Below are 12,072 nucleotides of genomic sequence, written 5' to 3'. Positions count from 1 at the left end.
ACCTCCCCAGTTACCCCCTTCTTCACACCCCCCCACTCCCCGACACCTTCTTCCCCAAGCTCTTGAGGGCACCTCTTCCTGTCGAACCTATCCCACTCCTCAGTACATCCTCCTCTCCCAAATGCAGCTGGCCCTTCCTCTCCACCCCCTCAACTATCATCCATCGTGAGCAGACCGTCAAGTGACTTTCCACCTTCCGTGAACTGCTATGCAGTGGAGCCATGCCCATGAGAATCCACCCAACATGCCATGGACATTCCTCCAGGGTCCTGTTGCTGTTGGACTCCAGCATCTTCTGCTCCTCAGATGTCCGCGATGTGAGCAAGGCCCTGCCAGTAAGTTCCTGCACATCACACTTGTCAAGACGTGTTCTGCACTGGTGTGTTTTCCTACCAACGTGAGTGGATGACTCTGGCAGGCTCGTCTTATAATGACATGATGTATTACAATGGAGGTTCCTGACGTCCAATGGCAGGAAACACGGCCCACCATTAACAAGCTGAGCAGATGACTGCAAACTGGTTTCATGATGTTGGGAAACCGACTTTTGGCCTTCTCGCCATATCGTCCACCCTCGCCACCAAATACACCCGATACCAGCAGGCACAGAAAATTCTGCCCTAGGTCAATGATTACATGTTTATATTGTCACATCAATTCAGTGAGCCAACACCCAATACAAATCATTGCCCCATCTACATCTTAGGTCACATGGTATATCATTACTTTAAGTGCTACAGTGACATTTTTTGTTATCCTGCATGCTCATGGAACAGGTGGTGCCAGATAATCAAGAATGCCAGTTAAGGGGGAGTTACATTTACCGACGGGATACAATGCAATACTTGTAGCATAAATGTTCAAAGCATTAAAGTATTGTTCTTTTTGAGCAGATATTGTGGATGAGCCAACATTACATTCTTTCAACAAAGCCTTCCAATTCTCACCGTTTTCAATATATCCACAAAATATCCATTTTCTGTTTTCATGTCAATACAATTCTTTTGTGCATCTCACCTCAGCTTGTCTCTGGTTTATTGGGTGCCGTAACGGCAGGATAGGGTTTATAATTCATGATAAATGCACAACTCAGTACCAAATGCTCAAATTACAATAGTGGTTACCAATAAGAAGGACAACCGGAAGCTTGGCTGGCCTACAGAGGTAACCCAACAACATTCGGAAATCTTTGCATTCTGGATAAATTCTGAATGGCTCTTTGTTGGTAAAGTGGCAATTTGCATTGGGGGATATCAGAAATTCTGGTTAATAGAGCACTCTGGAAGCTACAGTGCCGGATAACAAAGTTTAATGTACCACCAGTTTCAGCCTCAACTATTGCAGTTCTCAAATAAATGTGATAGGTAATGTTGCCCCTCAGATACAAATCTTTCTACCATCAGTAAAGTCCACAGTGCTCCTGACTCCTCATTGCTGAAATGTTGCCTATACTGATCTCCCCTGATGGTGGGAATCATCGAACAGAAAATATACATTGATCCACATTTTTATAAACATTATTGGATGCTTCAAGAGATGGTTCTGCAATATAAAGGCAATTTTAAAAAGATGAAGAATTTCATCAACATCTTAGCTGTCATTCAGTGCATTATATTCAGTAGATAATGTATTAAAATCATTTGCTAACTTATGTGTTGGATTTTTAAAGCAATTCACAACAAAAAGAAATCAAGTGAGCACTCAGCAAAGTGCATATCTCTGCCACAAGGTTAACATTATCACAATTACGCAACTCTTCCACGAGGCTTTTCTTCGTCTGGTCTATAACTACAAAGCTGAAAAAAAAAATTATTCTATTAAGAGCTTCCATCTCACCGAGGTAGCTACAGGCCAATTCACATCCAACAACCTGCTCTGAAAACTCTGCTCACATTTTGATAGCTGTGGCAAGCTCCACCACAGCAGCTGAGATAATCCATAACGTTCTAAATAAAACAACCCACAATATTCTAAAAGGCTGAATTGACCCCATCTCCCAATCTAAACAGATCTTTTAAAAAAATTCCAGGATCTGAATCTGCCTGTTTGCCACTAACTAATCAGTTCTTCCTTGGACCATACTCTTTGTACTGAGTTTCGTTGAAAATCTGTCCATTAGGTTTTGAAATATATTGTTTACAAACAAACTAATGAACAGGAGAGAAAACATTACCTCTGCCCATCTTCAGTGGCAGAGGTAGTGAGTATTTTTTTGGCAGCAAGAGCCACATAGTTAAACTGGTTTAAAAAAAATTGAACTAAGATGTAACTACAGAAGACCCTGATCAGCTGTGAAAAGTCAGCAACATTTATTTGACAAGCTATCACCTGAACTGTTGTTACAATTATGTCACTGGTTATACTAATCCACAGCATAGATCAATAAGCTTCTGTGCAGCAAGGGAGCTGTCAGTGGTTCTGAATTCATTTGCACAGTTTGGTCAAACAAAGCAAATTAAACCAGATTTTTTTTTAAAAAACACATGGCAATTGGAATATGAAATTCTCAGTTTCCACAAGCTTTTTCATTGGGGAATTAAATAGTTGCTTGAAAAATATTATATGCTAAAGGGAGTGAAATTAAGAGTGGAACGAAAGCACCAAATCAGGATGACCTGTTTCTGTCCCATATTTCTGTACTCTACAATTGTGGTAGCTAATCATTTTGATCTTTTATAAAATTCACACCACCTTCCTATGATTTCCCTCCCATTTTAAACATTAAATTAAGCAAACACTTCAAAGAACATGGACCCAAATTTTGTGTAAGCAGTGAAGCGACACTGCTGAAGAAACTTGCTCACAATTTGTGCTGTGGATTTCATCTTTAGAGGCATTAATTTTATGTGTGCGTCAGCTAGAAGAGATCTCAAGCATTAAGCAACAGTGAAGTATTTAAGTAGACCAAGAAGCCAATCGCTTTAAAAGATTTCTCAGAGACCAAACCAGGAAGTAACGTGCTGGTTTTATCATTGACGTTTTATGATTTTATAGAAAGTTGAGCAAATGATCAGGGCACACATAAAAGAATTAAAATGTAAAAGCTGGAATATTATAAACCTGAAATTTCTTTAAAATCTATGGAATTATCATGGAATAGAAAAAATTGCCATTTCACAAATATAAAGTTAGTTTTTCAGGGCCAGAGATTGTTCAGTAATAATTATGACTTTGTACATTGTTAAATATCCAGTTACACCTAATTCAACAAGATGTAACTTTTTAAAGCAAGGCTAATAGAGTAAGAGTGAAAAATTACATCCCATCACAGATTTTCAATTAATTACTATTTCCAAGGATTTCACACCGACACTAAAGGAGGAGTGGGCAACTTCTGTTTTTTTGCATCTAACTCCACATGTACAGACGCAGAAGTTGCTGTCCTCTTCCAGTTACTCCTTGATTCAATGGCTACCCCAATGTTTAATAATTCAGCATCTCTGATAATACTTGGCAAAATAGTGGCCTTCAAATTCCCTGAGTAAAATAATCTGTTTACTTGTCTCTGCATTATATTGTTATAACTCCATAATTGTGGACAGTAACATTAAAGTATTTCTAAATACTTAACTAGAACCAATACAAATTACAAAGGCTTTAAATTGTACTGAGATCAAGAAAGCTAAAAAAAAGCTTGACCAAATTATGTGCAGCAATTCATTGTTCATTCTGTCAACAAGATGGACTTCTAAAACTTGATTTTTGTCATCCTCTGTATTCACTCTTCTCCAAGACATTATTACAATATAGTTCCAAAGGCTCCTATTTCCAACTCCTGCCTTGTGGCTATCCTTCAAGCACAGGTGGGCATCAGCATTCAAAGATGATCTTGGAACATGACCATGTCCTCATCCAGTATACACACATGCACACTTGCAGCATGTATCATTTGACAATAATCAAGAACTGGAACATTGGCCAATTTTTAAAACAGCCTTCACTGCCGAATTAGGGTATCTATAATTTCAACTTTAACAATGACAGGAATATTAACCAAAATCATAGAACTCAGATCATAGAACAATCTTGGTTCTTTCTGGATTGTATGTTTTAATTAGACACTACTGAAACCTGTTGGGTAATTAGAGCCTTGCTGACTGAATTTTGTCCAATATTTCAGTTTACAAATCAAAAAGGTATGTGTAAAATGAGCAACATTTCCATATATGCCTTGCATCTCAACTGAAACTTCATCTTTTTAAATTAGTTTACAGGATATAGGCATCATTGGCAAGGCCAGTATTGGTTTATCCATCCCTAACTGCCATTGAAAGGTGGTAGTAACCCATCTTTTTGAAATACTGCAGTCCATAATGCTGTTAGAAAGGGAGTTCCATGATTTTGACTCAGTGAGTGAAGGAACAGCAAGAGAGTTTCAAGTCACGATGGCATGCAACTTGGAGGGGAACTTGCAGGTGGTGGTTTTCCCAGGCATTTCCTGCTTTTGTCCTTCTAGGTGGTAGAGGTCACGGGTTTGGAAGGTACTGTCAAATGAGCCTTGGCGAGTTGCTACAGCAAGACTACCATTTTTACAGATGGTACACATGGATTCCACTGAGCACTGGTGGTGGAGGAAGTGAATGTTTAAGGTGATGGATGGGATGTCAATCAAGCAGACTGCTTTGTCCTGGATGGTGTTGAGCTTCTTGAGTGTTACTGGAGCTACACCCATTCAGTCAAGTGCAGAGTATACCATCACACTCCTGAATTGTGCCTTGTAGATGGTGGACAGGCTTTGGAGAGTCAGGATGTGTTATTTGCTGCATAATTCCTGGTCTCTGACCTTCTCTTGTAGCCACAGTATTTATTTGGCTGGTCCAGTTCAGTTTCTGGTCAACGGTAACCTGCAGGATGTTGATGGTGGGGAATTCAGCAATGGTAATGCCATTGAATGTCCAGAGGAGATGGTTAGATTCTGTTATGTTGGGGATGGTAATTGCTTGCTTAACATCATTTAAATAGCCAAAGCAATGTTACATCAATCTGATGGCCAACTGCATTGATCATAACTGGTTGTACTGTATGAATACTCTCTGTTCAACTATTAACTATGCAAAACAATAGTTCCAAAGGCAACTTCTCCACGTTTACAAACTTTTGTGCTCATGAATGTATATTAAAGCAGCAGACAAATTACAATACCAACGCTGCCTAAATTAGATGTATGCAACTAGAGAAAGTATTATGAAATGATCCTGGTGTATGCCAGTACACTCAAAGTATAACATGATACCATGTGCATATAGCTTAGAAAAAGTCACCATGACTCTGGTTTTCATTTATTTCTCAGGAACATGTTTACTCGATGAATGATCTTAGTACACTATTTCACATTTCCTGGTGTTCGAGCATTTTCAAGGGTTAATTTAATTTGAAGTTAAATGTGCACAAGACATGACATATTGGAATATGATGAGGAGTTGGAGGCAGATGGTAAATGAAATACAATATTGCGCCAATGCAGTGACACCTCTTTAATGCCAAACTCAAATTCAAAACAAACAAATATTACACTTCTCCCAGCTCAAACATCCTAAATGTTGATTCATGAGATTCTCTCTGGCCCCAAATCAGCACTCGGTGGTGGGGGGGTGGGGGAAGAGAGAAAGAGACCACAAAATGGCCTGGGAGGAAAAAAAAGGGAAAAAGAGAAACACTTTGCATTGAAAACATTGCCTTAATAGCTTTCTATCATCCATTTTGTACAGTACAATAGAATCATTTTTCAATTAACTAATAATAAGAAACATAAGCAGGTCATCACACCAGTTATTTGCATGTTGCCATTTATTCTTCAAATTTATATTAATAAATGCTTTTACAAATTAAGCACATTTTCCGAAAGTATTATCCTACATTTGTGATCAGATTTTCTCCCCCACTGTCGCTGCTGAGCTGACGGATGGAAATTTGGTCGAAGCAGCAACTTAAAATTGAAACAATACTAAGCATTGGGAAATAATTTCTAACAAATTAAAAATAATAAACTCAAAAGTCTGGAATTCTTAACAAAAAAAAAAACAAAGTAAGGGGACAAAATTCAGGTCAGATTCAGAGCTTTCTAAAAGGTACTAAAGTAGAACTGCTTACTATAAGATGATGAACCCTCCCCCAAAGTGCTGCATATAAAGGAAGAGACATGGTAACAAAGGAAAAAGCTGCTGCCCCAGAAATTCTGCTGTTTATATTGGAATTGCGCTTGGCCCAAGCTAATCCTAGAGCATGATGAAACGTGATATCTGTAAAACAAATCAGCTGAAATCACGAAGCCTGTACCAAAACCTGTTATATAAGATAGAATAGGATAGTTATGATCTTCGAATGGATATATCTGTTTGGAGTGTGTGTTTACCATCTGCTGTAAAAAGACGACAGCGTCTGTTATGAGACACACTATCTGGAATGCTGAGCTGATACAAGGTAGTGTACAAACAAGAGTGATGGTCATGCAGAAGGGATAGTATCATGGCCTTTTTAGCTGACTGTGAAAAGAAAAACAATTGTAAGGAAATGAGGGAAGATTTAAGGACTGTTTGCCGTATGACCATACTCAGCAACTGAGCTTTCCCACAACCTTTACATCACTGTGTTTCTATCTGACAGCATCATTCCTTCTAATAAAATCAGTAAAATGCCGACTCTGCATTTGGAATTGTGTTTATAGTCTAGTAATTAAGGTTAAACTGATTTCTATTGAGTATAAACCAGCAGGAAAGCAGGCCCTTCAGTCACTACAATAAGCAAACAGTTATTGTTACAGATAATGACTGCAGAAATCTCAAGATATTACTGGAAATATCAAGATTATTCAAAATAATTTTAAGCTACCATAATGCAAAGCAGCACTAAAGTTAGATTCAGAAAGAATAATCAAACGGATCAGGTTTTGAAGTCAAATAAAATGTTTAAAGCAGAAATTAAATTAAGATAAGCATGCATGCTTAAGATTTTATTCACATGATGACTGAAAGAAATATTACAAGTAACTGCTTGCAGTTTCTTTTTACACATACATACAGCTGGTTTCATTGCAATGGAGGTGGTGAAGTAATTGTATTGTTACTGGACAAATAGAAGCCTAAACTAATGCTCTGGGGATTTGGGTTCAAATCCCACCATTGTAGCTGGTGAAATTTAAATACACTTAGTCATTTGGTAGTACAGAAATTGAATATTGCTGAAAAAAAGAGACATATCTAAGCTTTTCATCTTGCACTCATTGGACACTTGGCAAGAATACCAATATAAGGGGAAAACAACAATTTATACCAGTGATGGTGCCCGACAGTTAACTGCCAAGCATTGTTTTAAATTTAAACCAGGCAGCTTGACCCTGATTCCTCAGGGCAACACCTTGACCAATGAGTCAGTGAATGGCTGGCATTTATTTTGGCTGAAACAAGTGCAATGTGTACACATGTTCTTTCTGCCTGCAAAGAAAGAACAGGGCCCTGTGTATTAATATATGTAGCTTCCAGTACAAGCAACCAGCCCATGCTTGCAAAACTCAAAAGAGTGTCCAACATCAGATGTGACTCCACGATTGGACAAGAATTGCTAAATAATCCTCAGTGTGCCAAGAATTATGCTGACAACCAATCTAAGATTGTCAGTCAGGCTCGCAGTGTGGTGCATTCGCGTGTACTGGAAGCTACATATATCAATATACAGGACCCAGTTTTTTGCAGACAGAAAGAACATGTACACAGATTGTGTCTGTATCAGCTAAACAAAATAAGTGACAGCTATTTGCTGACTCATTCCTCAGGGCAATGCCTTGGCCAATCAAGGTCAAGCTGCCTGGTTTAAATTTCAAACAATGCTCTGAAGAATGCACCAGTGATGGCGACTGACAGTTAATTGCCAAGCAATGCCATTTGCCAACCAATCAGCACTCTCTTCACATACAGTATAGATTGTTGTTTTCCACTTATATTGGTATTCTTGCCAAGTGTCCTGATGAGTGCAAGACAAAAAGCTTGGACATCCCTCTTTTTTCAGCAATTTAAATACAATTAATTAATAAATCTGAAATTAAAAGTTTGTCTCAGTAATGGTGATCATGAAACCATCGCACTGTCACAAGAACCCATCTGCTTCACTAGTGTGCTTCAGGGAAGAAAATCTGCTGGGCTTACTTGGTCTAGCCTACATGTGACTCCATAGCCATACTTTTAACTGCCCTCCGAAATGGCCTGGCAAGCCATTTATTGTACCAATCTACTACAAAAAGGAATAAAATTGGACAGTCCACCCAGCATCGGAAAGGACAACAGCACACCATGTTGACCCTGCAAAGTCCTCCTTGCCAACATCTGGGGGCTTGTGCCAAAATTGGAAGAGCTGTCCTACAGAATAGTCAAGCAACAGCCTGATATTGTCATACTCACTGAATCACAGCACCTTCCAAACTCGCAAGCTCTACCACATAGAAGGACATGGGCAACAGATGCATGGGAACAGCACTATATGTAAGTTCCCCTCCAAGTCATACATCATCCTATATCTCCGTTCCTCCACTGTCACTGGGTCAAAATCCTGCAACACCCTTCCTAACAGCACTGTAAGTGCACCTACACCAGATGGATTGTGGCTGTTCAAGGTGGCAGTTCACCACCCCCTTCGCTAGGGCAAATAAGGATGGGCAATAAATGCTGGTCATGCTGGCATTGCTTATATCACAAAAATAAAAAAAGCATCACTGACACAGTTACAAACTTACTACAGAAAAAGACATGAATATTTAATAAACAATCCTATCGTCTGACTATATTTTAACAATATAATAATATTTAAATTGGGGTAGAAAGCAAAAGTGAAACAATAGGAATACCTGGAACTGAAATTGGAAGAAATACTTTGAAATTGAAACATTTATCAAAACTGGCTTACTTTGAGCTGCCTCATAGTATGGAGCCATTGTATTCTATGCTATACTGTGTGAAATGAATAGCAACAGGAGGCTGATGGAATGAAACTAACCTCCACAGAGCTGCCAAGAACGAAAGAAGAAAATTGGATTCTTCTTATTAGCTTACAGCTGATGGCTGTGAACAATACAGGTCAGGAGGTGCAGAGGGGGTTGGGAAAGCAGAATCACACTTGCATTGCTGTGCTCTAAACATATGTTGGTCTCATTTCTATTAGTTGCTATTACCATCTGCTAAGTTGCATAAAGAGGCACTAAGAGATTTCAATAACAAAAAATTAAACCTGCAGCAAATGGGAAAGTAATGAAAAGAACTTTTTTTTTAAAAAAGTGTAAAGAAAAGCTCTATTGAAAATCAAATAAACTGAACACTATTAACAGTTTTACCAATAACTCAAACCTGACATTAAGTAAAAAGCTGTAATCTGATGGTGGAACTGTAAGTATGCAATATATTTTTCCCCAGATCGTGAATGTTAGATAACCAGAGGACAAGGTGCAGATCAACGTGTGTATTGTGCATGAATTAAAGTTAATGACGGATTACTCAAAAGGGATAAAAACAATACACCAAACCTCTTCTTATGTTAAAACAGCTTCCCTTGGCTTAAATAATTAGGCAAGAGAATGAAAAAGATGGAAGAGTTTCATTTATCTGTACTCTCTCTCAACTTGTTCACGATATTGGTCATTTGGACCACTTTGCATCTTTGAATTAGTTTCCTATTAATAGCATTGAAACAAAACTGACTTAGTCAAATGTGGTGAAGTAACAACCAATTAGTGATAAAAACAAAAAAACTGCGGATGCTGGAAATCCAAAACAAAAACAGAATTATCTGTTTTTGTTTTGAACCAATTAGTGAAGCCGCGTCTATTATTTTTACTCTAGCCGTTGAGATCTGCGACCTGCAGCAGAACCAACTGCAGCACTGAAATCAAATTGCATATGAAGCGTTCTGTTCAAAAGCTGATAATAAAGCTGTCACTGGAAGACGCAAACAGGTAGAAGTTATAGCTAGGTGCGTCAAAAAGAAGTACTAGCAACAAGTCGTTTTAAATGCAACCTGGTCAATGCACGTAGCTCTCTTGAAAGCAAGTCGCTCGACATTTGTGTAATTTGCACTGCATGAGGTTCAAAATGAGAATAGGTTTACTTCTTTGGGAAACAATAAGCAGGAATCTTTCTAATTAACTGGCAGATGCTTGACTAGTTTATGTAAAACTGACAACCTAACACAAATGTATTATTTACATGCCCACTGTCAACTTTGACAGAAGCGCCAAGCAGGGAGAAAAATATTCTTCATTGCAGTGTACAATGGTTACACTGCACAATCCTGAATGTGCACTACAATAAAATCAATGACCTGCTCTGTAAGTAAGCTGCGTTACATCGCTCACCGCTGGCTGTACGTTAGAATAGTCAAGATGTTGCTGGAATATCATTGGGAGGCGCCATCGTCAATTCGGAGTCACCAAACTGATGCGGCTTTTGCATAATGACCTGGAGCTACAGCCGGCGGTGGGGGTGGGGGTGGAGGCGGTGAGGTGGGTCTGGGGGTACTTACTGCCATTTTAATGCTCACCTTATGAAGTTTCCACATGGCCCCGAGTGCCTTCACTTCATGACTGGAGTGTTTCCCTTCCTCCAGGCATTGGTAACAGACTGGAGTCTTGCAGTTGACACAGTACATGCTGTGGTTCTCGAGCTCGTGGTCGGTGCAGGTGGAGATTTTGCGCGGGCTCAGCCTCCTGCAGATCCTGCCTTGGGCAGGGGGAACAAGGCGATGCTTGACGAGCGGGCCCCGGGGCGGGTGGCACCTCAGGCGGCAAGCCTCGCAGTAAAAGACGTCGCACTGCTCGCACATGACAGTGGCTTCTTTGGGCGACTTCTCGCAGAGCTGGCACTTGAGGGCCACGGCTCGGCCCTGCTGGTAGCGGTCGATGATCCCTTCCAGCACTCGGTTCTTGGGGAAGCCGCGGAGCCCCCGCTCGTCCAAGATCAGGCTGCGGTGGCACTGGGGGCAGGTAATGCACGAGTTGCGGGGAGGCACCGCCGGCGAGGGCGGGAAGACCCTCACCCCATTGGGGGACCGCTGACACGGGGTGGTCGGGGCGCTCGCAAAACCGGCGTAGGAGCCGTAGCCGCTGTCGGCTTCGCTGTACAGGCTCATCTTGTCCAGGTCCAAGTAGTCATAGTCGGAGCCTGAAGCGCGGCTCGGAGGAGACTCGGCTTCAGGCGTCTGCACCAGAATATTGCGAGCGCAAGCCATGCACAGGTTGTGGGAACAGGGCAAAATGATGGGCTCTCGGTAAAAAGCCCCGCAAACCGGGCATTTCAGCTCTTCTTCCATCTCCTCCATCACTGGGGTGAAGGGGTGTCAACTGCAAACCGAGCTTGTGCGCCCCTCAATTCAGCAAAGAGCTATCTGGCTGCTACGTGAAGGTTAATGCCACACACCAGCTACCAGTGGCTTCTTTCCCTGCAGCCGCGGCTCAATAATAGGCGGATTCGCCGCTCCGCCCAAAATCCGGGCACGCACGGCTCTTCGCCGCTCCTATTGGTCGCTCCATCCGGGCGAGGTTCAAAGCTAGTGGCGAGTTCGGGCTGTCAATCAGTGAGGGGCGGTGGGTGTGGGTGACTGCAACCGATTTTGTGACAAGCTTCGGAGCATCATGCGGTTATATAAGCATCCTGCCGCTCACATAACCAGAGATTGCTGGATGCAAAGGTTTTAATGAGTGCGAAGTGTTTGGAGGCATCACTTACGGGGTACGTCAGATGAAGATCAATAATCGGTGTGCTTTAATAAAACGCATGAAACTTAATAGGGTTAATTGTTCACTTCCCATGCTTTCTGCGTTTATCATTGTAATTATAGAATTGTCACCTCTATTTGTGTTGGATTTCAAGAAGAGTGGAAGATGTTGTTCATGTAATAATGATTCTTGGTAATGAACCTTACCTTACATACGAACAAAGGAATGAGAAGCAGTAGGCCACTCAGCCCTAGAGCCTGCTCCGCCATTTATTAAGATCTTGGCTGATCTGATTTTTTTTATTCATTCACGAGATGTGGGCATCGCTGGCTAAGCCAGCATTTATTGCCCATCTCTAATTGCTGTTGCTGAGAGGGCTT

General features: G+C 40.8%; 1 protein-coding gene across 1 annotated transcript in view; it reads right to left on the bottom strand.

The window, feature by feature from the left end:
• trim9 (tripartite motif containing 9) overlaps positions 1-11,295 on the bottom strand; it is a 131,346-nt gene extending 120,051 nt beyond the window's left edge. The window contains exon 1 of the mRNA XM_041214189.1: positions 10,519-11,295. Coding sequence (XP_041070123.1) covers positions 10,519-11,295 — 777 coding nt within the window. The remainder of the gene's footprint in view (positions 1-10,518) is intronic.
• Between the last annotated feature and the right edge of the window lie 777 nt (positions 11,296-12,072).

This window comes from Carcharodon carcharias, chromosome 20 (assembly GCF_017639515.1).
Source record: "Carcharodon carcharias isolate sCarCar2 chromosome 20, sCarCar2.pri, whole genome shotgun sequence".
Classification (NCBI taxonomy): Eukaryota; Metazoa; Chordata; class Chondrichthyes; order Lamniformes; family Lamnidae; genus Carcharodon; species Carcharodon carcharias.
Note: the sequence above shows the minus strand (reverse complement) of the source record. Positions and strands in the feature narration are given on the sequence as shown.